The sequence below is a fragment of the Mytilus galloprovincialis genome, chromosome 3 (assembly GCF_965363235.1).
Source record: "Mytilus galloprovincialis chromosome 3, xbMytGall1.hap1.1, whole genome shotgun sequence".
Classification (NCBI taxonomy): Eukaryota; Metazoa; Mollusca; class Bivalvia; order Mytilida; family Mytilidae; genus Mytilus; species Mytilus galloprovincialis.
In genome coordinates, this window is record NC_134840.1 from 43287810 (window position 1) to 43315015 (window position 27206).

The following is a 27206-nucleotide window of genomic DNA, read 5'->3' on the forward strand; positions in this document are numbered from 1 at the left end:
GTCAACAGACCATTTTGGTCCTGTTGACTTATTTGTAGATCTTACTTTGCTGAACTTTTTTGCTGTTTACAGTTTATCTCTATCTATAATAATATTCAAGATAATAACCCAAAACAGCAAAATTTCCTTAAAATTACCAATTCAGGGGCAGCAACCTATCAATGGGTTGTCCAATTAATCTCAAAATTTCAGGACAGATAGATCTTGACCTGATAAACAATTTTAACCCTGTCAGATTTGCTCTAAATGCTTTGGTTTTTGAGTGATAAGCCAAAAACTGCATTTTACCCCTATGTTCTATTTTTAGCCATGGCGGCCATCTTGGTTGGTTGGCCGGGTCACCGGACACAATTTTTAAACTAGATAACCCAATGATGATTGTGGCCAAGTTTGGTTTAATTTGGCCCAGTAGTTTCAGAGGAGAAGATTTTTGTAAAAGATATCTATGATTTACGAAAAATGGTTAAAAATTGACTATAAAGGGCAATAACTCCTAAAGAGGTCAACAGATAATTTTGGTCCTGTTGACTTATTTGTAGATCTTACTTTTCTGAACATTTTTGCTGTTTACAGTTTATCTCTATCTATAATAATAATCAAGATAATAACCAAAAACAGCAAAATTTCCTTAAAATTACCAATTCAGGGGCAGCAACCTATCAACAGGTTGTCCGATTCATCTCAAAATTTAAGGGCAGATAGATCTTGACCTAATAAACAATTTTACCCCATGTCAGATTTGCTCTAAATGCTTTGGTTTTTGAGTTATAAGCCAAAAACTGCATTTTACCCCTATGTTCTATTTTTAGCCATGGTGGCCATCTTGGTTGGTTGGCCGGGTCACTGGACACATGTTTTAAACTAGATACCCTAATAATGATTTTGGCCATGTTTGGTTAAATTTGGCCCAGCAGTTTGAGAGGAGAAGATTTTTGTAAAAGTTAACGACGACGGACGACGGACGACGACGGACGCCAAGTGATGAGAAACGCTCACTTGGCCCGTGAGCTAACAATGAAATTTTGAATCATCACAAAAAAGTATACAGATCTTTAGATTAATATAACAAAGTCGTGTGTAAAGTTTTAAGCAATAATCATACATCGTTTTTGAGATACGGCGCGACATGTAAAAAACCCCTTCCCCTTTTTTACAAAATACTCAATAACTCAAAAATGAAATTTTGAATCATCACCAAAAAGTATATACAGATATTAAGATTAATATAACCAAGAAGTGTGTAAAGTTTTAAGCAATAATCAAGAATCGTTTTTGAGATAAGGTGCGACATGTGAAAAAAAAAACACACCCCTGTTTTAGTTACAAAGTGCCGTAACTCAAAAAGTTTAAATCTTATTTTCACCAAAAAGTATACAGATCATTTGACCATCATAAAAAACAACTATATTAAGTTTCATGAAATTTAGATAAGTCATTCTCAAGTTACGGTGCGACATGTTTACGCCGGACAGACGGACGGACGGACAGACAGACAGACGGACGGACACCAGACATTTGTATACCATAATACGTATAAAAACGGCAAAATTTCCTTAAAATTACCAATTGAGGGGCAGCAACCCAACAACGGGTTGTCTGATTCATCTGAAAATTTCAGGGTAGATAGATCTTGACCTTATGAACAATTTTACCCCTGTGTAAGATTTGCTCTAAATGCTTTTGTTTCAGAGATATAAGCCAAAATCTACATTTTACCCCTATGTTCTATTTTTAGCCATGGCGGCCATCTTGGTTGGTTGGCCGGGTCACCGGACACATGTTTTAAACTAGATACCCTAATAATGATTTTGGCCATGTTTGCTTAAATTTGACCCAGCAGTTTGAGAGGAGAAGATTTTTGTAAAAGTTAACGACGACGACGGACGCCAAGTGATGAGAAACGCTCACTTGGCCCGTGAGCTAACAATGAAATTTTGAATCATCACAAAAAAGTATACAGATCTTTAGATTAATATAACAAAGTCGTGTGTAAAGTTTTAAGCAATAATCATACATCGTTTTTGAGATACGGCGCGACATGTAAAAAACCCCTTCCCCTTTTTTACAAAATACTCAATAACTCAAAAATGAAATTTTGAATCATCACCAAAAAGTATATACAGATATTAAGATTAATATAACCAAGAAGTGTGTAAAGTTTTAAGCAATAATCAAGAATCGTTTTTGAGATAAGGTGCGACATGTGAAAAAAAAAACACACCCCTGTTTTAGTTACAAAGTGCCGTAACTCAAAAAGTTTAAATCTTATTTTCACCAAAAAGTATACAGATCATTTGACCATCATAAAAAACAACTATATTAAGTTTCATGAAATTTAGATAAGTCATTCTCAAGTTACGGTGCGACATGTTTACGCCGGACAGACGGACGGACGGACAGACAGACAGACGGACGGACACCAGACATTTGTATACCATAATACGTATAAAAACGGCAAAATTTCCTTAAAATTACCAATTGAGGGGCAGCAACCCAACAACGGGTTGTCTGATTCATCTGAAAATTTCAGGGTAGATAGATCTTGACCTTATGAACAATTTTACCCCTGTGTAAGATTTGCTCTAAATGCTTTTGTTTCAGAGATATAAGCCAAAATCTACATTTTACCCCTATGTTCTATTTTTAGCCATGGCGGCCATCTTGGTTGGTTGGCCGGGTCACCGGACACATGTTTTAAACTAGATACCCTAATAATGATTTTGGCCATGTTTGCTTAAATTTGACCCAGCAGTTTGAGAGGAGAAGATTTTTGTAAAAGTTAACGACGACGACGGACGCCAAGTGATGAGAAACGCTCACTTGGCCCGTGAGCTAACAATGAAATTTTGAATCATCACAAAAAAGTATACAGATCTTTAGATTAATATAACAAAGTCGTGTGTAAAGTTTTAAGCAATAATCATACATCGTTTTTGAGATACGGCGCGACATGTAAAAAACCCCTCCCCCTTTTTTACAAAATACTCAATAACTCAAAAATGAAATTTTGAATCATCACCAAAAAGTATACAGATATTAAGATTAATATAACCAAGAAGTGTGTAAAGTTTTAAGCAATAATCAAGAATCGTTTTTGAGATAAGGTGCGACGTGAAAAAAAAACACACCCCTGTTTTAGTTACAAAGTGCCGTAACTCAAAAAGTTTAAATCTTATTTTCACCAAAAAGTATACAGATCATTTAACCATCATAAAAAACAACTATATTAAGTTTCATGAAATTTAGATAAGTCGTTCTCAAGTTACGGTGCGACATGTTTACGCCGGACAGACGGACGGACGGACAGACAGACAGACGGACGGACACCAGACATTTGTATACCATAATACGTATAAAAACGGCAAAATTTCCTTAAAATTACCAATTGAGGGGCAGCAACCCAACAACGGGTTGTCTGATTCATCTGAAAATTTCAGGGTAGATAGATCTTGACCTTATGAACAATTTTACCCCTGTGTAAGATTTGCTCTAAATGCTTTTGTTTCAGAGATATAAGCCAAAATCTACATTTTACCCCTATGTTCTTTTTTTAGCCATGGTGGCCGTCTTGGTTGGTTAACTTAGTCACCGGACATATTTTTTAAACTAGATACCCCAATGATGATTGTGGCCAAGTTTGGTTAAATTTGGCTCAGTAGTTTCAGAGGAGAAGATTTTTGTAAAAGTTAACAACGCTGGACACCGGACGCCAAGTGATGAGAATAGCTCACTTGGCCCTTTGGGCCAGGTGAGCTAAAAAATAATCATTATCCCTTTTCAAAGAAATGAGGTTAAGATCAGGTGAACCAAGTAGAACAAACATGTAGACCTTGCAATTGTTCCATATTCTAGCTCATAAAAAGTTAGAAATCTTCAATGAAAAGTTTGTTTTCAAGCAGTTGTTGAACCATGAATATGAGGTCAAGGACTAATGTCTCAGATGAAAATGGTGTAACATAAGGCATCTGTATCCAAGATATTATGCATTCTGATTGTCTAGCTTCTGAAATATTTAAAAGCTTTAAAGTGACTTTTAGCAAAGATATCCTCCAAATCCTCTGCTAGTCTTAAACTTAAAATTTATGTTGAGGTCCATTTCACTTAGATACCAAAAACAGCAACTATAACATTGTTCAATGTTTAAAAGTAAAATGCCTTTAGGTATTTAAATCTATATTAATATATATAATATTCCTTTCCATTATAAATTCAGACTAGATGTGTCAAAGCGACATGAATGGCCCCGTCTCAAAAAGTTGAAAAATCTGCAATTTCAATATCATATGTGGACACAAACATGATGGTAGTCTCACATATCAAAAATCAGCTCAAAATCTGGAGGCGTATAGAAAAATGTCCATATAACTCTGATTTTCAACAATTTATTAAAGTCCAAAGCCCGTAATTTTGGCAAAAATTAGCAGAGTGGAACGAAACGTAAACTTGATCTGTAACTCATCATGGTTAACTCACATACCAAAAATCAGCCTAATATCTGAAGGCGTTAAGAAAAAAATTCCATATAATGGTTTGTTGTGGAATGACAGAATGACGGAATTACGGACTTCGTTGCCGGGCCATAGAAATATATTAATGTATATCTAATATGTATTCACTATAATACAGGCCCAAAATATCCTCTTCCTGAAGTTACATGCGACTTCTAAAATATTGAAAATAAATCACATTTTTCCCCACAAAGAACACTTCTAAAGACCAATTATAATATATATGTAACTTCAAATATGAAAGATACACAAAAATAACACTGAACAACAAAGATATGTTCATAGACTGAGAGGACACTCTTTACAATATTGAAGTCTAAAACTACACCAAAAATATAGACACATTCAATAATAAACAAAGTTTATAAGGTATGGAGTACAGCAAGACATTTGTATGCAAGGTAAAAACTATAAACACTGCATGTATAATGCTTGACATTGATAAATGCAAGATAAATTTGATTGCCTTTATAAACAATAAAATATGAGATTATATGCTTCATTTTTCAACCATAGCAAAGCAATGTAATCTGAAGATTCAAGATCAATTTGCAGTCTTATCACAACAAAAAACAAAACAAAAATATAACAAAATATACCAAAATTGAAATAAAATAGGTGTTTGCATGTAACAAAAGCCAGATAACACAAATGGCAGATAGAGAACACATATATATTTTTGATGTGTGCATGCAAACAAAGCTAAATCGGTAATTGCTCCTAAATTTTAAATGCAAGTACATTTACTACGTTAGGAAAATGACCAACAGTGTGCAAAACAATGTATAATCATTTGTTAATATTCAGTGCATATGCCAATATGAAGATATTTTTTTGAAAGAGTTTTATTTCTCAATTTGTTCTCTTGCAAATACAATCAATCATTTTAACCCTAAATTCTTTTGATTCAAAACGTAAACAAGATCCTCTATGATTCTTCTTCATTGAAAAACTGGTTTAGGTGCCTCCTCAATAGAAATGAATGGTTTAACACAGTTTTCAGCACTATTGTGCAATTTCTTGGTGGAGAAACCCAGTGTCAGCAGACCAATAACCTTTGGTAAGAAAACTGACAATCCTAGTCGATAAGGATTCTTATCGGTCGTCCAACTGTCTATATCAATCTGTTCAGCTCTTAATAAAACTCCATATCACGGCTTTGTGACGTCAAATACGTTGACCTGGCCTTAATAACTTTGACCCAGACATATCAGCGACGTCATGTTTGAACCGACGTTGATAAGTTTGACCCGAACTTATCAAGTCAACTTCCGGTTGCTGGTGAAACTAAGACAATACTTCCAAAAGATGCAAATACAGCCCGATAAATCGATTATCAGGTTATCGGCATATTAATATTGTAAAATATCAGCTGCTCGACATTATATGAAGGCTTTTTGATCTCGTTCGCTGCGCTTACTCGACAAAAAGCTTCATATTATGTCTCGCAGCTGATATTTTACGATATCAACATGCAGACAACCTGATAATCGGTACAAACTCACAACCTCAGTGTTGACAGGCTAGTTATACAGTAATTTTGACTTCTTAGACCACTAAATGACTGAGGCCCTACAAAAAGTCATCTTTCATTTAGACTTATCAAATGCAAGTACAACTGTTAAAGACTATGAACCCAGCTGACCAATGATGAGAACTACACACTACAAAACTTGAGCAATGTATTTTGTCTGTCCATAGTATTCAATAATAGTCCTACACATAGTTTCAGTAGCAGTAAATTAAACAGTTAGAAAATCTTCATATTTTTTATTTTCTTGTATATAGACAAGTTTTTCAACATTTTATGCAAAGAAAACTATATAAATTAGATCTCTGTTACATAAATTCATAATGGCTGTTTATCAAATGTATAAAATCTTTAAATGAATAAAAATATAATTTATTCAAATCAGATCTATGCATTATTTGAAAATACTAAAACGCTTGGAAAACTTCCCAAGTAAATGTTTCTAATTGATTAACCCTTAAAGCTATTAAAAATACTAGGCACCTAAAAATTATTGTTGTAATAAAATTAAAGTATTCAGAATTGCTCTTTTAAAAATCGAATATTTAAAAAAACATTATTAAAAAACAATTGAAATATAATAAACATTAAGTATTGCAAGCGTATCTTAATGTGACAAAAAAACTTGTGTTTTCTATGATGAATTATGCAATAGAAATAATGCAGTTAAGGGGAAATAAATTAATGATGTGCAATTAGTTTATCATCAATAAATATCTGATATATAAAGTGATTTCCAACAACAAAAATGAACTATAAATATTTCACTGTTATAAGGAAAATTTCAGAGTTGTGAACTTAATAATGCTATGAACTATCACAAATCTAGATTTAAATATAACAACATCTTGTATAATTTGTCGTTAAATTCCTTTGAAAGCTTGTTCATTATTAACACTCAGATCTTTTCTTTTATAATTTCTACACTTATCAATATATTTCTATGTAATGTACACTAGTTTACAATATGTACATTTTGATTTTACAACATATACACAATTTCATTTCATTTGCAAGTCAAATTTCTACTTCTTGATCATCTGATGCACTTCATTTGCTGTTTTTACGGAAAGCAATTCTAAAAAAATATTTCCTCTTCTCACATTTTGTACAACATCAATGAAGAATATCAACAAAATGAAGCTGCAATACTTCACTGTGTTCTAGGTGTAACAAATGTTGAATCTGCCAATTTTCACCAAAGTCTAAAAGTAAATAAAAATAACAAAAAAGAAAACAAATAAAACAAAAAGATGAACTAAATACAAATTAAAATAACTTAAAAAAATGTAATAAAAAAAATTGTAAAATTCAGCACACAAATGTCCCTGACATCACAAACAATTATTTTCCCACTTTTGAAGTTTAAGAGGATTTAAATTTCAATAGCAACAAACATATGTAATTTACAATTACAAAATTTGTATAATCAGTAAATTGGCTTGATAAATTTCTTATATTTAATCAAAACTGAAACAGAAGTGAAATTTAACTTCAGCATTAATAATTCAGTATCAGCAATGAACTTAGATGTCCAATTTGATAATAAATCATGAGTGAAATATAGAAAAGGATGACCTAATTGTTGTTAGTAGGCTGTTTTACCTTCTAAAAGGTTTGCACCATTTAATACATCAAATCATGATTGTAGGTAGGTCAAAATTTGACAAATGAATTTAAATATAAAACTTGTAAATGTATAAAACAATTAAGCATTAAATTATTTTTGGTTGATGTTGTACTACCTTGAAATATCCTTAGTTACACAAAGTCTTGACACTGCAGGTTACTAAATGACAACCTGTTGAACTAATATGTCAATTAGTATAAAATTTAGTTCAGTGATCTACTTCTTTTGGATAACTCCATACCAACAGTTTACATTAAAATGTGGCAAACATCATTAACAATGAAAGCAAAAAAAAAAAAAAAATCCAAAATGAAATAGAATGAAAATAAACCAAAAAAAAATTAAAGCTGAAAATCTTGGTACTTACGATCCTTCAAAATCTTGTTCAGATCCAGGTTCTGATGCCCCTCCAAGACTTTCCTCATCCATCCTCCTCCTCTTAACAGCAGTTGATGTCAACTGAGGACCACCTATTCCTGGTGCAGGTGTCATAGCTGAATGATCCTGCCAATCACCTGTATTAGAATCATGATCTGAAACTAGAAATTAAACATTTTCATTAGCTCCTCATCCACTGCAGAATTTCCCTCCATAAAGCCCCCTCCCCAGATGACTTGAAAACATATTCAATCATAACAATGAATTTGCAGAGAATGATATATAAATGTAAAAAAAAAAAAAAAATACACAAGGGACAAATAAACCAACAGTCCGTAAAAATCTAAATGTTCCACTTACCAGGGCTACAACTCAGTAATCACAGTAATAAAAATACAAAATTACAATTTCTGATTTCAAAAACATTTATAATGAAAGACAGAGGATGTATATCAGGGCTTCCAAAAAACATTTGAGCCAGCCGGACATTTTATATCTGATCCCGATTTTAATCCCTTGAAACTTAGTCACAAAAGGCAATTATGGTAATTAGATGGCCATTCCAATGATTGACATTAGATTAAAAAACGATTTTAAACTTTTATTTGATATGAATTTGATTTTTGGGTGTAAACTGTTAAATTGGCAGTGCATCATTCAAAGTTTGCACATCAGCGTGCTCATATCTGCCATAGACTCTTTATTTGTGCAAAATGACATGTCAAAAACTTTATTTTCGTTTTTAAAATAACGTTTTTCTAAAACCGGATGTTGACTTGACAATGGTAAAACATGGACCATAAACGGATATGTAAAATCCGTGTACGTTTCAAAGCATGACTGAGTGAAGAAGCTCACGTTATTTCTTCAACAAAATACTTGAAATGAACGTTTAGATACAGGTATCAATGATAATTTTAGCATTTTGAAGAAATAAAGGATGCATAATTAAATTTCCCACTTTTGCACATGCGCACACGTGTTCTAGTTCATTCAACGTAGTTCTGACGATTTTTCATTTAAACCATTTAAAAATGTTCATCAAATCATGTAGATAACTAATTTTTTATAATTTTAATCTTTTGGACAAAATCAATGAGCTACAAACCGCTGAAATGTAAGAAAATAATTGTGAATAGACCGATCAATTTATACGATGTCCGGTACTGAACATAGTTGACCTGTCACCTGAACAGGTAGATATCACCTGTCCAACAACTAATTAGCCTTGATTAAAATTAGAAAGTATTAAAGTAGGGGTTGTTTTGATAGTAATTAATCATCATGTCACTTTTATGACCGGAAATGTGTGGATGTTAAAGGCAAAAGGTTGGGTCAAAAAGATCGTGAATTATGTTAAAATGACCGAAAAAGCCTTGAAAACTAAAATGTATATGACCGTTTCATGCTTTGCCCAGCCGGACTTTTACCGGACATTATTCAAATGTCCGGAATGTATGACCGTTTTGGAAGCCCTGATGTATATACACCTTTTAATCCTAAAAATCAAAATTCTTAGTATGAATTCCATAAAACTTGACAAACTAACAAGTTTTATGCAAAGCATTAAATAAATTACCATCGGGCATCTGTTTGCGCTTGCCATATCTCCGAGCTGAAGCTTGTTTTAAGGTGACAGGATGGACCTCACTCTCTCCCTGTAGTAAACTATTTCTATAAGCTATCAATGACTGCCAGTCTTCAGTACTAGAGATACCTCCATCCGGTAAATTCTTATCCAAGTATGCCAAGCTGAAATGTAAACATTGTTCTTATAATACAAATATCTCTGTTTTACAGTATAAATTCAAGGAGCACAAACTGTCCATCTTACCTTATTTGTTAAAACTGAATGTGTGCAAAAAATATCACCAAAATTGTGTTATTCAATGGGTTCATTTAACATTCATTTAAATACAATGCATATATAGTATCTACTCTATTTGTGAGATTTTTGGTGAAGAAAAAAATATTTGCCACAAGCTGTCATATTTTTTAAGTAACCACATCCATAGGAACTTCCACAGAGTATTTCTTTAATGATTTTTAAAGCGGTTCACATATATTTTTAAGATATATTACTTACATTTGATCATTTCTAGAAAGAATGAAAACACTTTATGTTTATGTGAAGGTTTTAGTCTTTTGAATTTCCTTTCACAACTATGAGAATTCTTTGATACTGTATATTATTTATTTTGATTGTATTTTTGTTCCGGCATTAGAGAAATTTAAATACCAAATAAATTATTTGAATCTGCTTTCAGTAACTATGAAACTGTATTTTTTATCTCTGTTTTCATTGTACTTGTGTTAGTTAGTTTAAACATATTTATTTATAGTGGATTAGGAAACAAGTTTTGCAACTTATATTAATCCCTCTCCACTTTGTGGGTGCGAGTGCTGCCTTGTAGCGGCATTAGCCTACTCTTTTTCAAAATCTACAAGGGTGTCTTTAACGTGCAAGTGATATGGCTCTCTCTTAACACAGGTCAGCCAATTATCGTCCCCTTCCGACTGACTATCATCGTTTCCTCAAGACCATACTCGCAGATGGTGTCAAGGGAGAGCCGAAAATTGAGTTCCTGAAATTTTCATCCCAAACGGGAATCGAACCAGGAACCTTTGTGTTAGTAGTCCGATGCACTAACCACTACACCACAGCTTGTGTTGTTGTTATCTTGGTTAGACATGTAGGACATGTCTGCACATCTATCAATAATGAAACCTGCTTTCACTGAAATCAATTAAATACACTTATATTGTACTTACACAACTCTTCTGTCTGGTTTCATCAGTTTATTTGTAAATTCTGACAAGATTTCTAAGAATGTAAGATATGGTGGAGGTCCTGAATGATCTCTATGGTCATCTGGTCGGGATAAACTGAACAAGATACCCTCCCTGTAATTAAACAAGTTCAATAGTTATCAACTGAATAGTTTTCTTCACAATTGTAATTGGCTAAAAATTGATTACACATACAAAGTTGGGTATTGGTAGAATTTATAATTAAAACACACACTATTACTGGTAACAGAAATTTTGCAAAAACCTTTTTGCAAACTAGATATAACTCCAAATATTTTTTTCATTTACATTAACAATATTTTCTAATAATTACTTTTAATGAGCATAAAAGCCAAGAAAGGTATGTGTATACATGTCAGCATGCCGCACTCACGCTAACACATTTAAAAGTTTAGTAAACCATGCAATTTTGGTCATAACAATAATAATCAACAACCTTAAAATCAACCAAACACAGGATAGATAGACGTACAGACCAGAAAATGTGATGCCCAGTAGCTGTGGCCAAATTCAATCACAGTTAATTAAATCAGACTTACTTGTGCATTGCAGCTACTGCTTCTCTGTTTTTGACAGCATCCAAACCAAAAGAAAGTGCAAATCTTCTAGCTAATTCCTGTAATATTTACAAACATCAATCATGAACATGTTGAAATGTAGCAAAAGACACTAGATGTCACTAGAATAGAACTAGAGGTAATGTCAGATAATAAATAATAACCCTGCCCATTAAATAGTCAATTATTAGCTTGAGAAACTCAATGAATGTTCATTCTATTTTACTTCTCAATTGTCCAGTATTACTTAATAGACATACAATATCTAAATCTAAATTGATAACACATTGTTGAAACTAGTATAACTGAATACATATGCCAACCTTTAATGATTGAAAGGAGTCTGATGATCTATCAATGGGACCACCATCTGCAAACTGTTCTCTGTACAACTGAAAAATTAATATAATGATGTATAGTTTTTATCTAAAGATTCTAAGTAGTACATTGTAGTAAAGTTATGTATTTCATAAATGGGGCAAATATGTACATTTAATTGAAACACACTGATTATAAAATGATTTTTTTTTAAATGAGTAGTTTAGTATATTGTGGTTGATTGAATTTTCAAACAATCCTTTGGACATTAGATATCAAGCTATGGTCATGTTTATGTTTATGTGAAATACAAATGTTTTTGTATAAACTCATGAAAACCGATTTATATTCCATCATGATTTGTCGTTATAGTTAATTGTATATTTTGTTTTGGTTTCTTTTTCTTTAAATATACTAAACATTTGAAATTTTAATTTATCAAATAAATTTACATTTGCCAAATATGCATGTGCTACATGTAAAAGATAAATTCTAAAAAATATAAGAACTGTATGATTTTCAAACTTCTGTATAAATCTGACCAAATATCTTAAATCAAAGCACCAAAGGGTGCTATAGGCAGTTAATCAAAAACCCAAAGGCAAACTTGGCCACGTTCAGATTCATGAATAGTGTAAAGAATTAGTCAAAATATTTATCTCAGGCATTGTTCTCAGCTATTTCTAAAGTATCAAATAATGCTTGTACAGTAATGTTTATGTTATGCAATCCTACCACTTTCAAAAGTTATTTCCAATTTATATTTATAAAGATTCAATGTCTGAGATTATACACATACACTGTCCTATGTTAGGGGAGAGTTTTGTGCCAGTTAAGATGTTTAAGCTGCCACATTCTGTATGTACCTGTCCATAGTGAGGACCCACTAATGCGGTGATTGTTGCTGTATATCATATTTATTTTTCATAATTGTTTTGTACATTTTTAAAAATTTTATTAATTTCTTGTGTATACTTCTGATTTTAGTATGATGTCCAAGTTATTGTAAATGCTCTTTTGTTCCGACGTTGGAAAGTTCCAGGCGGAAAGAACTAACTAGCCGTAAAGTTCTCCAGAACTTATTAACTACATTGTAGTTACTTTGTTCTTCCTCTGGTTTAAAAGTTCCACCTGAACAAGTGACTAGTTGAAATAGTTTACATTTTTGTTATCATGGTTATTGTGTTAAGGGGCCAGCAAAAGCAATCCTTTGGGTGTAGGAGTTTCTCCCTGCTTTAAAGATCCATTGGTAACCTTCGACTGTTGTCTGTTCTAAGATCTGGTTATTGTGTCTATGACACATTCCCAATTTTCACTCTCGATTTTTTTTACGTCTCAAATTATAACTGAATTAAAATATGTTGATTACGGTTTAACTGTCTTCCATTACTAATATCATAATAAAAAAAACATTTATTTAAACTTTCAATAACTGTAATAGTAAGAATTAAGAAAAACTTGTTTGTAACTTCAACTTGTTGAAACATATTAAACGTTTCTCGAGTCTGGTTAGTCGACTCGTTACCTTTTTATCGTATCATGCGATTTCTTTTCTTATTATTTTCATGGGGAAATCGTTTACCAGTATAAAGTTGCTGAAGGAACCGCATAGAATTGATTCAATAACACTAAAAGAGTGTTTAAATGTGAAAAATTATAAAAAGAAACATATAAAAAAGTCGTATTTTTCTGTACCGGAAATCGAAAAGTCCTTGTAAATCAAAAACAATTACGGTGTGATACGCGTCACAGATTCGGACTTAATATTTTACAAAATATGCGACTTTGAAGTTAAATAATGCCGTCCTTTAGAAAACAGTTGTTAAAGTTTACATCACAATATTTTTTGAACCACATCGAGCTTAATCAAAGCACGTGTAGCATTATGTTACATTGTGTAACACCAAAGCGAAACAATCTTAAAATGACCTTGACATCGACCAATCAGAAAACTACAATAACAACAACTTAATTTGACAAGCATGAAGGTGATTTGCTAGAAATCGGAATAATATTAACAAGAAAACAAATGAGCATACATTAAAGATTACTGAATAAAGATGATTTAAATAATCTCAATCAGACAAAAAAACGAATAAAATGATTAATAATAAAGTACCGATGTATCATCAGAATTCTCCCAATTTAAAAGGTACGTAAATTTCGTCTTCTATGTAATTTGAAATTGCCGCCAACTTATATCAGCTTATTAATAGACTACTGACGTATGTAATACGTATCGATGACAAACAATATTCCTACGACTTTTGCTATTTGGGAAATGTAAACGACTCATCTTTATAGATTTTCAGCGATCAAATATTTCATACAATTGTTCTTTGACATGTTAGCCCACAGCACAGGGGTAATAAACTATAGAAGGATTTCTATCGAGCACTACTTCCTATGTGCAACTTCAAAACTTTTGGGAAAATCGACGACCATTTAACGTTTTTATGGTAATATTTTTTATATTCCAAAATAAAAAGTATGAAAAAAGTGCCCAATTAGTTATAAATAACATGATAGCCAGACAGATAATAAAAGTGGCACATATTTCAGCATTTATTGGGTAGAACATAAATCTAGGGTGCTCGCATAAAGCAGCTTAACTGCTTAAAAATTGTAAATATGATGTTATATTAGCTAAAATGACATACCTGTGTCAAACTAAGGGCCAATGTTTTGGCTGTGGTCACTTTGTTGATCTCTCTGGCTTTACTTAATGTAGCTTTTATAATGTCTCCATAATCATTGTAAAACTGTAATGGATAATTATTAACCATACTTTATTTATTTAGATCAGTTTTTAAAGCTACTGATCATAAAACATTTCAGTAACAAATTTGCAGAAACTAACCAGGCAATTTCAACTATGTATTTTTCATAAGTAATAACTTGTAACATAATCTATCATATCCATCAAACTAGGCATGTCCTAGACAGAAATTAAAAATTCTGTTATATGCTTTGCATCTTCCAAAGACTTCCATCATAATAAATACTTTGGCATTTCAATACTGAAGATTATTTTGAACAGTTCAATCATTTCTAAAGTGCTTTTTAATGATGTTGAGTTGTCAAAGACAAAATTATGTGTATCATATATTTTTTTGTTTTTACTTTAATACTTTGGACATTGTCTATATATATCAGTGTTTATCCAATATCTTCAACAGTTGTAAAAGTAAATATTTCTAATGTTAAAACCTTGAACCATAATGAATATACAAACAGAAAAAACTGAAGAGTTTTTACAATACCTTCATATAATGTTTGAACATATCAGCAGCCACCCTGATTCCGACAATATTGTAGACAATAAGTTTACAGAAACAAGCCAGAAAGTTTCTTCTCTTGTGCAATTCTTCTATCTTTACATTTTCATCAACATCATCTGTAAGCACACATTGAATTAGGAAAAATGCACAAATTTTGCACAGCATAGAACAGAATTAACAAGAATGTGTCCATAGTACACGGATGCCCCACTCACACTATCATTTTCTGTGTTTAGTGGACTGTGAAATTGGGGTAAAAACTCTAATTTGGCATTTTAATTAGAAAGATCATATCACAGGGAACATGTATACTTAGTTTCAAGTTGATTGGACTTCAACTTCATCAAAAATACCTTGACCAAAAACTTTAACCTGAAATTTGCACTATCATTTTCTATGTTCAGTGAACTGTGAAATTGGGGTCAAAACACTAATTTGGCATTAAAAATAGAAAGATCATATCATAGGGCACATGTGTACTGGTTTTCAAGTTGATTGGACTTCAACTTCATCAAAAACTACCTTGACCAAAAACTTTAACCTGAAGTGGGACGAACGGAAGGAAGGACGAACAAACGGACGCACAGACTCTACTTTCGTAGGTGGGGCATAAAAAATGCAATATATATTTGTGCTAGAACTTATAGTTGCAGCTTATATAATATGATCATGTGAAACAAGTTGAACTGTGTGCTATTGTTCACATACAATACCTCCTCTTTAAAGTTATTGGTACCCAGGAAGGTAATGAGCAATTGAGTAAAAATGCATCAAGCATTTGGATTCCAAAATTCACGAAGACTAAATCTGAAGTTCTTACCAAAAGATGTTTTCTTTGAGTTAGACTATACAAGTATTCTGCTAACAGGAAAATGACAATTGATGAATCTTAAGAATACATAACACAGTATAGTATACTTATATGAAGCTTGATATTAAGTTTCTGGAAGCTCTGATATGTAGGTCCTGGGAAAAGTGAGACCAAAATTTTAGAGATGGATGGAAAAAGTGATCAACAGAAGGAAGTTTGGACACCCTCCTTTCACAATGGGGAATAGTAGTTTTGGCAACATTAATAGTTTCATATTATATGAAGCTTCTAATTATTAAGAGACATCATAACACGTACCATCTTCATCATCTACAAACACTTTATCTGTGAGAAAATTACTAAGTTGTTGTTGCAGATTCTTGTCTGGTTCATAGACTAATGGTTTCATCATGTCATTGTTAGCCATGTTTTTACTGAACACAATTAACAAGTCACAGATAGTTATAAATGCCTCCTCGTTAACTCTATCTTTAGGATGATACATCAACTCATGACAGTACTTCAACAGGTCATTTAAACGTTTTCTCAATGCCTTCATCTCGTCCTGCAAATAAATACAACAAATGTTCATATTGTTAACCTCTAGATGATTAGAACTATTTTACATTATTCAAGCTGTTAGAAGCAAGTCTGCAGCGAAACAGATTGAACCATTAGGACTTGAAATCCAGTAGTAGGAAAATATATGGAAACATTGTGACAAATTTTTCTCAAAATCAATCGACCTATACTTGCATCTTTATATCTGAGATGCAGAAATTACCAGTTTTAATAACAGAATCTACTAAAGGCTCAGGTTCATTTTTTTGCCGAGCAGGTGCTCCTGCATATCATTTAATACACAAATTAAGTTAGACTTCTGTTTACTCTCATATCAATTTCAAATGTGTAGTGTCTTAAGGATATTGATTATTTAATTAAGAGATGGAAACTAACAATGTATTATAACTTACTTTACTAGGATTATTCTCATCTAACTTCTGTAGATACCATAATACTGACATGGAAGCTGATGACATTGCTTTACTTACAATCTGCAAGGAAAAAAACCAAATGTCAATTACAGTACATCTTCCAGTTTTTGGATTTTTTAGTTACACATTACTATCAAACAAGTGTTGTGCTGCCACTTTATGAGACTAACCAGCCTTAAACAAGGTTTAAGAAACCATTATTTGAAATTTTTTGTCTAATTTTCATGATAATTATTTTTTCTAATATACACTCAATACTACAGCTCAATCCTGTCTTATTAATAGATACCTCATCTGGAATAGTTTGATTTTCATTTCCATTCTTGATAATGCTAAAAATATCATCCCATAAGTCCCAACTGGTCAGGTTATGACAACTGAAAATAAATGTCAAAATCAATGTTACAGTAATGACATTTTTTCTTGTAAATTATTGATTTTGTGATAGTTTTCTCTTTTGATATGATGTTTGCTATCAATAAAGTGTATCAAATACGAGAAATGTGCACTTTTTATATATTTTATATATCAAGGTATGCAATACATAAATGAATGATCTCTGAAATTCAGAATTTTGTTCTTATGCCTATACATTATTATTTCTTGAAATCCTTCACGTACAAATTTTCTTTAATCAAAGTGCTTATAAGCACTGAAAGGTAAGGATTGCTTTTATTTATCAGTAGGAAGTAAAATTAAACATTGCATTGTAATAAAGCACAGGTTGTAGTTGATAATATGCCTTCTCTAAATATTTATGATTTTTTTTGACAAATTTAAAACCAACTATTTGCAGGTCAACACAAAATTCAATGATTTATAATTTTTCGCACTGTTTAGATGAATTTAAAATCTAAAATGTCAAAGATGAATGGTCAAACTGTATCTCTTAACAAATTGCCACAATAAGATAATATACCTGTAAAATGCATAAATCCTCTTCAAACTGGCCGTCAAGGCAAATATCTCATCTTCATCTGGTTCTTCCCCCTAAATATGATAAATAACTTCAGGATAAATATGTACATTCAAATAATATAAAATATGGTAAACCAACACCTCAAGTAGAATTTGTGCAGTAGGATAATTAGCAGGTGGATGCAGACAGGTATTCACAGATTTCACCAAGGTAAAATATAAAATGACAATAAAGTCAACAACACCTGTAAATTAACGAAAGGTATTGGTTTATTATGGTCAAAATGCTTCGCCATCAAGTGTGGCGTCGTCAAGACAATATAACATATGAAATCAAACAGTGAAGTACAAATTTGGTGATTTATGTGTTCTGTGGTAGTAGTGTACAGTAATGGTTGTTTTGACATCATTATACATATAATTAGAAAGTGAAAATGAAATAAAAATTGAGCTAGTGGAGGTTAGGTGGTCTAGTTGAAGTAATGATAAAAGTAGATCATAAAATGTCAGTTCATTTTCAAATTGAACAAAACCTTTTTTTTTATGGTGCAAATATGCTTACCTCTGCAAAGAAATCTTGCATTGCTTCTTTAAATTTAACAACCAAGCTATCAATTAAAGTTTTCCTGGCCACATCACATTTACCAGCAATAGCATATTCCTCACAACATAAACATTCATAGCACTTGGAACAGGCTTCTAGAACCTAACAAAAAAGGTGAGTATCAAATTAAATCATCATACAGTTTGAACAATTGAACATGGCAGACACATGTAGATACATCATTCAAGTAAACAAATCTTTCTCCCAGTGTTCTCCCCAGGCCGTTTTAGCATCGCGGTACTGCGAAGCTATATTTTCTTCCCGTGACGCTATAATAATATCCACGACGCAATAATAATTTCCCCGACGCTATAATTATTTTCAGGATGTTATTTTTCTCGTTTCTGTATGGCAAAGCCATGTCCTAAATTGTGAACTTTCATCTAATTACCGGTTATGATCATAAAAAAAAATATATCACCGTTAATTGTAATCCCTTCAAGTCGGACAATAGAGGCAATTTAAAGTAATTACATAGGTGTTAATTGCCCTTTGGGTGATAACTGGTTGGATACTAATACCCCAAGCTGTCACTTGTGACATGATTAATACCACCTGGTATGCAATCGCAAATTTGACAAGGAGAAAATGTAATCAGAAAATCATAAATTAAATCAAAATATGTTAGCAAAATGAAAATTCAAAGAAACAAACATTTTTTCTCTTTTAAAAAGAGATTGAGTCTTATCTTTTTATGACTTTCAAAATATTAGTATTACTTTCTTTCTCTTCCTATTACTAGTTGTAAATCGAGAGTGAAATTTTGATTTTGAACTATATAAGTTTTGCACTTGCTTTAGAAAGTGATCATAATTGGCTTAAGTTTATGTTTCATCCATTTAATGCATTAAAAACGCCATATTCATTCCCAATCTCTTGTCAAACATTGTTTTATTTTCATATTTTTCATTGCTTTTGGCGGCCATTTAATATTTTAGTGTAAACTACTGATCGGAATCGGACCAGATATGACAAAAATCTGCATTTTGCGATAATAACTACATATCCACAAATGGCACAGTAGACAGAAAACAAAACCTAAAGAGAAAACTAAGCATTAACAGACTATTTATTAGATAACTTTGTTGAAAATATATATCATTTTGATAAAAAGAAACAACTGGGACCATGAACCAATATATTTGATAGACATGATAGTTTTTTAATTTAAATTTTATTGATATATGATACTTTCTCTTTCCTTTTTGTCGAGCCTTCGACTTTAGTCGAAAAAGCGAGACTAAGCGATCCTACATTCCGTCGGCGGTGGCGGCCACAAATATTCACTCTGTGGTTAAAGTTTTTGAAATCTTAATAACTTTCTTAAACTATACTGAATTTCTACCAAACTTGGACAGAAGCTTGTTTATGATCATAAGAAAGTATCCAGAAGTAAATTTTGTAAAAATAAAATTCCATTTTTTCCGTATTTTAATTATAAATTGACTTAGTTTTTCTGCGAGGAAACATTACATTCACTCTGTGGTTAAAGTTTTTTAAATTTTTATAACTTTCATAAACTATCCTTGATTTGTACCAAACTTGGACAGAAGCTTGTTTATGATCATAAGATAGTATCAAGAAGAAAATTTTGTAAAAATAAATTTCCACTTTTCACATAAACTGAAAATACTGTTATCATGGTTTTAGTTTAATTGTATTCTCAGTTATGAATTCAACAATATAGATACTAAGAATAGGGTGGAATAGAATATTTTATTCACCAAAAAAGGGCCTATAGCATACAAACAATATAATACATTTTGTTATAAACAATAACATATATAACATAAAGGAAATAGAGCATTACCACGACGCAACAAATTACATTGAAAAAAAATACAATTTATTTTTTACGCCAAATGTGATGCTATCCAAAATTTCTGGGGAGAACACTGTTTCTCCTAATTAAATTTATAGTTTAATGTTGTTCATGAAATTGAGAGTCAGCTTAATTTACATCTTTTGAATAAGCTCTGGACATAGGCATACATAACTTATATGATAACTAAAATTTAATCATTAAAACAATTTCTTTGTCATAACAAATACAATGCTTATAAATTACCTCTGTGTCCGTATGTTTCTCTACAACTTCATGTAAATACCTCAATAAAGCTTCTAAATTCTGAAAATATATCAAACAGAATGATAAGAAACTAACTTGTCAATACTATTAAAGCAAAATCAGATACCATTAGGCCAAAAAAAAAATAATATGTCTGTTTACGGTTACCTGACCGACCCTAAGCTATTTTATTTCCTTCATAAAGTGAAAAATAAACTGAACTCGTGTTAAAAGTGAAGATAGTGTTGCCTGATACATTCCAATGCTCATAATCATGAATATGATAGCTGTTTTAAGGAAATTGGCGACTCTTGTGATGAAATAAACATTTTGCCGCCAATTTTTTCCAATCAATAACAAAGGGAAATTAAAAACCAATTGTTAAGAGAACAATTGAAGGTCTTTCCACCAGTAAAGATCTATTTTGATATCAAAATATTAAAAATAAGTCTAAAATGTCAGTTTCTATGGCTTTATGATGTATAAATATGAATTTAAAGCATAGGTCAAAATCTAGAACGTCCATTTAACCTATGACCTTGGCATCAATTTCAAGGTCACAAACCAAGGATCTTAAATCATAAGACCCTAGGTCTTTAATATTATTGGTAAATGAGTAATATCACTTTACGCGTAATTCTAAATGTAAGATGGGCGAAAACATTTATTGTCTACATACCCTTTCAACCAAAATTTAAAAGGTAAGACATGTCGCAACTAACAATTAAGTAAAAATAAGATGTTGATATGTTAAATGGTTTTTGAAAATCAGGGAAAATAAGCCAAAATCAAAATTTATAATATGACCTTGACCTAATTTTCATTTATTTGGACCAAGGACCTCAAATCTAAAGACCCTAGGTCTTTATCACTTATGGTTTACCAGTTAGAAATGCAAACCACTTATATGAAATACATAAGGGGTAATAACTCTCATATGGAGTCTCCAGATAGCTTCGGTGCAACTAAATATCCTTATCCACAAAAAGAAACGAGCAATTTGGTAAAATAATTTTGTCGTTATCTTTAACGGTTGCTAAGGAGTAGTGGCCACAAGAAAAACAGTATTTGGGGAGATAACTCTTACAGCGTTAAGTTTTTGGTTATGCAGTTGTCAGTTTTAAAAGCGTATAAACTATATGATATCATGTTCCAAATATCTAAGCGACATCTTGTGAAACAACAAAACTATGCAAGAAAAAAATTTAGGCGGAAGAAGAAAAAAAATAATAATCAGAACAAAATCAATAGGTCTTTCCACGGAAAGGTGGAAAGACCTAATAATCCAACAATTAAGAATACGGGTCAACTTGGCCCATGGACAACTCAGACCACAGCAAGACGGACCGCACAACTCGAAATCATGGTGCAAAAAATAAAATGGAAAAAAAATAATAAAATGGAAATACCGACCTACCTACCCTATTTATTTTGATGATGTAACCTTACAGACATATATTTTTTTTTGGCCTTAATGGACTTTCCTGATTTAAATTTTAAATAATACATATGTTTGTTCAATTAATAGGTCATAAAATCAGGCTTTCATGCTAAAGTTAAGAATGAATTTTGTCATGCAAAGTTCACCGTAGACAGTTTTGACTGTTGTTTATAGATAAATTAGACCCAACATGATGCCGGTAATATGTGTTTTTTGCAAAGATATCTGATTCATTGTCTTTTTTCTTTCTTTTGCTTTCATCAGTGACTGTTGAAAAATGATAATAGAAGTAGGTTGGTTTGAAACAATGAAGTTGTCTTACAAAAGAATAATGGTCCTGTATTTTGCACATTTAACTATCTTTTCATATCAGTAAAACATAATAATGAAGAACAAGAACATTTCCCTAACCAGTTATGGGATAAATCTTTTCTGCTATAATTTAAGCAACTGTACCTTCTCTTGTCTACTAGCTGTGTAGATGTCCAATTCAAAGTACTGTGGTACCAAAAGTAGGTTAGCAACCTTTTCTGGATCCATCAGGTACTAAAAAGTGTATTATATAGAGGTTAAATTTTTTAAATGGATTTTTTTGACGAGAAACATTATCTGATTAAGTTTTTTAAATTGTATAAAGATAATGCTCATAACAGTTTGAACATTTAAAATAATAAAATGCTTCGCTGAGTGCAGCCTGATATGACTGCAGTTGTCAACAATTTGGACACACTATTCAAGCTTGATACTGTCTGAATTTGGATTGTGATAACATTTTTGACATAATATAGGTTTCTGATACAAAATCAATGTGGTCAATGTGCACATTTAAAGATTTCTTCTTGAAACTTTTCAAAAATTTGAAATTTGAAAAATTTTGAAAAAAATATATGAATCCTTTAAAACCAATGGAAACCCCCCCCCCCCCCCTTCTCACTTTTTGAAACCCTCTTGGATCAATTAACCCAAAACTCAATCCCAGACTTTCTTTTGTAGTATGGAACCTTGTTGTACAATTTCATAGAGATTCATACACTTAAACACAAGTTAATGTCTGGAAACTAGAAAAATGCTGTTTTTGGTCCCTTATTCCTACATGTTTGGGGCAATTAACCTCAAACTCGATCCCAGCCTTCCTTTTGTTATATGGAACCTTGTAGTACAATGTCAGAGAGATCTATACACTTACACACAAGTTATAAGTTATTGTCTGGAAACTAGAAAAATGCTTGTTTTTGACCCCTTTTTGGCCCTTACTCCCTAAACTGTTGGCCCCAAAACCCAAAAAATGAATCCAAACCATCTACTTGTGGTATCAAACATTGTGGTACAATTTCAGAGCAATCGAAAATACTGATATACAAGTTATTATCCAGAAAGTAGAATCAAAGAGCAGATTGCTCTGAGGGATACGATTGCCATTGTTTCATTGACACATGTATGCATAGTTAATATGTTTTCATACTTATCACGTTTAACAAGTACAGAGGACCAATTATTGTCTGAAGCTCTCCTTGTATCACAATCCTTATCAAACAATAGTAAGAAAAGTTGGTTTAATTCTATAAGTTCACTAGCAAAATACTTAGACATAGATTTATCACAAGTTTTTAATATGAAATCAAACTTGAAAAGATTTATTTTAAACAAACTTAAATTAAAGTATAATAAGTTGTGGTATTCATCTTTAAACAATGACAGAAAAAATATGTCATTTGGAAATAAACTTAGAACATACAGACTTTTTAAGAGAAATATATATTTTGAACCTTATTTGGCTATAGGTAATAGGAATCTGAGAATTCAGACAACAAAATTCAGAATTAGTAATCATGATTTAGAAATAGAGAGAGGTAGATACAGGGGACTTCAGGCAATGGATACAATTTGTAATCTTTGTAAAAAAGAAGTGGAAGATGAACTCCATTTTTTACTTAAATGTTCATCTTTGGAAAGTGAGAGAGTTTCCATTATTTCCAACATAGTTAAAAGTTACAAAAACTTTCACAATTTAGATTATCAATCACAATTTATTTGGCTAATGTCCAATGAAGATAGTCACATTTTTAATCAAGTGAGCAATTTAATTAATAATTTAAATGTTGTTCGAAAACAACTATTAGAAACTTAGTGAGTTTATATATTTTACTGTAAAAAGACAGAGGCATAATTTAGATATTTGTACAGTTTCTTATTGTAGGATCATAAAAGCACCAGGGAAAAACCAGAATATTTAAATTCAGTTTCCTATATTTTTTAGGATCACTGTATTTGTCAAAGTTGAAACATGATACATTTTATAAATATACATTAGTGTGTCTTTCTTTTCTCTTCGTTGTAATCATTGATATAATTGTACTCAAATAATTGTAATCATTTTGTAATCATTGTACCAAATTTAAAATGTGATTATTCTGCCTGTAATGGGCGTCTTTAATTGACAATAAAATATATTTGATTTGATTTGATTTGTATGCATGTAGCTGGATAATATTATTTTCAAAACTAATTCAAATGACAAACAGACATGTAAAATAGTTACAAAATAGCCAAACCCGGATAAAAGTGTATGAACAATGTAATTAAGTCTATTGTGTTTTATTTTTGTACTATCAATACCAAGTTTACTTTCCACAGCAGTCACTGACTGACTCAGAGTGAGAGATGTCAGAGAAGGTATTTTATTTCACTCATTGGTTATTATATTTTATTAAGTGTCTGTTAGCGATGCGCCGACGTATAGTCATCAATGTGCTGATGGATCGTCGTATGATGTAGATGTAGATGTAGATTTCAATTCGTATCTTATCACCTTTTTTTCCTACGTTAATTCTAGGAGGAACCCCATTCCTAACTCTTTAAATATTTAATTTCCTTTGGGTCAGTCATCATGGCTCCTTTCCGTACACATTTATCGGTTTAAATTGCATTCGTTTTTAATATAATACGACGTTGATTGACAGAACGAGCTAATACTCGACGTCTTGTTTATATTCAGAATTCACGGAAGTTACTGCCGGAAGGGAGACAACTCGAAACGATAATATGGAAGACTCCATTTCGCCTGAAGGGGTGTTCTACGATGTGGAATATATTTATTTTAATCTAAATGATGCATATGATTTAAAATTATGCAACAACAATAACCCTCAATAGCAGACATACATAGAAAAGATCCCACGAGTTATAAATTAATTAATTGAGTGGGGAATCCAGAGCAACCATTCAATCTAAAACCCCTTAAAGTCAAGAAAACTATACGCATGCGCATAATTTCCAAATCAAACCCTAGGGCAAGATATATTAAATGCTTATTAAACGACCTAGATGGTTCTCAATTTCTTTATGGAAGTACAATATCAAATATCAGTTTCATAACGGTAACATAGAAGAAAAACTCCACTTCAGTTCTTATATGACAGAATAGATTTATCGGTATTCAGAGAACTCTCGCATTTTATCAAAACTGGGAATTCCCTCTGACGTGTTTCTAAATTTATAACTACACTTAATATAAATACTGCTTAATTCTGATTTCCGTGTTGTTAAAAACACGCATCGAAGTCAAGGGAATTATCAAACATGAAGATTATGAAAAGAACATTATAGGAAAGTTGTTTAAGTTCAATCCCTTTGTTTGTTTTTATCTTTTAAAGCAAGACAATCATAAGAATCTGAGATGTTCCTTAATGTTTAGAATAAAACGATTGACGTGAGGGAAATTGCTCTGAGCCACCGGTATAAGTCTACAGATTGCTTGAAAGAAATTGTATCCCAAAAATGCTTGTGTTGGGCCCCTTTTGGGCCCCTAGTTCCTAGTTGTGACCATCATCCCCAAAATCAATTGCAAACTTCTTTTTGTGGTAGTGAACCTTCTTAAAAAAATCCATAGAGATTCATTACTTTAACTAAAGTTATTGTCCGGAAACCAATGTGTCTTCGGACGATGACGACACAGACGACAACATCATACCATTATTCGATTCCAAATTTTTTTTTGTGGTCGTATAAAAATCTAATGCCAAAAAGGATGAATTGGATTTAAAAGTAGTATTTACAGGTACAAATACCTTATTGGGTTAAAACAGTTGACATGGAGATCTTACCTTCAAAAGTAACTGTGGTAATGTGGAGATAAAATGTTCTGTTAATCTTGTCTTATCTTCTGAAACATTCTTTGTTTCTTTAGCAGTTAACTGTCAAGAAAGAATTTAAAGATCTATCTCAAAATAAACTGTCATGATCATACAACATAACTAAATTAGCAGTAGAGTTTAAGTAAAAAACTGTGGATGCATTTATATTCCTAGCTTCCTAGTTAAAACTGAACTACCAATTAAAAAATTCAAGTAAGTTCCCATCTTCTATCGGCTTGTATGCAGACTTCAGCTAAACCATGAAATCAAATACTTTTACTCAACAAGAATGTGTCCACAGTACACGGATGCCCCACTCACACTATCATTTTCTATGTTTAAAGGACTGTGAAATTGGAATAAATTCTCTAATTTGGCATTAAAAATTAGAATGATCTTATCAAAGGGAACATGTATACTAAGTTTCAAGTTGATTGGACTTCTACTTTATCAAAAACTACCTTGACCAAAAACTTTAACCTGAAATTTGCACTATCATTTTCTATGTTCAGTGAACCGTAAAATTGGGGTCAAAACTCTAATTTGGCATTTAAATTAGAAAGATCATATCATAGGGCACATGTATACTAAGTTTCAAGTTGATTGGACTTCAACTTCATCAAAAACTACCTTGACCAAAAACTTTAACCTGAAGCCAAAAACTTTAACCTGAAATTTGCACTATCATTTTCTATGTTCAGTGAACCGTAAAATTGGGGTCAAAACTCTAATTTGGCATTTAAATTAGAAAGATCATATCATAGGGCACATGTATACTAAGTTTCAAGTTGATTGGACTTCAACTTCATCAAAAACTACCTTGACCAAAAACTTTAACCTGAAGTCAAAAACCTTTAACCTGAAATTTGCACTATCATTTTCTATGTTCAGTGAACCGTAAATTGGGGTCAAAACTCTAATTTGGCATTTAAATTAGAAAGATCATATCATAGGGAACATGTGTACCAAGTTTGAAGTCGATTGGACTTCAACTTCATCAAAAACTACCTCGACCAAAAACTTTAACCTGAAGCGGGACAGACGGACGAACGAACGGACGAACGAACGGACGAACGGACGCACAGACCAGAAACATAATGCCCCTCTACTATCGTAGGTGGGGCATAAAAATGACTTTCTATTTTACATTTTAACTCTTTTTTTTAAACCATAGTTTTATACTACAGTGATTAAAACTTCAGTATCCAGGATAGTTTCTTTT

The 27206-nt window shown here is 31.8% G+C and overlaps 1 protein-coding gene across 4 annotated transcripts in view; it reads right to left on the bottom strand.

Annotated features, from left to right (window-relative positions):
* LOC143068009 (cohesin subunit SA-1-like) overlaps nt 1-27206 on the bottom strand; it is a 59764-nt gene that overhangs the window by 15689 nt on the left and 16869 nt on the right. For 3 of the 4 annotated variants that reach the window (XM_076241743.1, XM_076241744.1, XM_076241742.1), the window contains exons 15-29: nt 25955-26044; nt 22308-22397; nt 20411-20470; nt 18301-18444; nt 17740-17810; nt 17110-17197; nt 16800-16880; nt 16144-16390; nt 14997-15130; nt 14394-14495; nt 11739-11807; nt 11398-11474; nt 10820-10951; nt 9627-9799; nt 8037-8208 (exon numbers count right to left, since the gene is read on the bottom strand). In XM_076241743.1, coding sequence (XP_076097858.1) covers nt 8037-8208; nt 9627-9799; nt 10820-10951; nt 11398-11474; nt 11739-11807; nt 14394-14495; nt 14997-15130; nt 16144-16390; nt 16800-16880; nt 17110-17197; nt 17740-17810; nt 18301-18444; nt 20411-20470; nt 22308-22397; nt 25955-26044 — 1730 coding nt within the window. Of the gene's footprint in view, nt 1-6263; nt 7245-8036; nt 8209-9626; nt 9800-10819; nt 10952-11397; nt 11475-11738; nt 11808-14393; nt 14496-14996; nt 15131-16143; nt 16391-16799; nt 16881-17109; nt 17198-17739; nt 17811-18300; nt 18445-20410; nt 20471-22307; nt 22398-25954; nt 26045-27206 lie in introns of those variants that run through there. The other variant, XM_076241745.1, reaches the window with a different exon arrangement.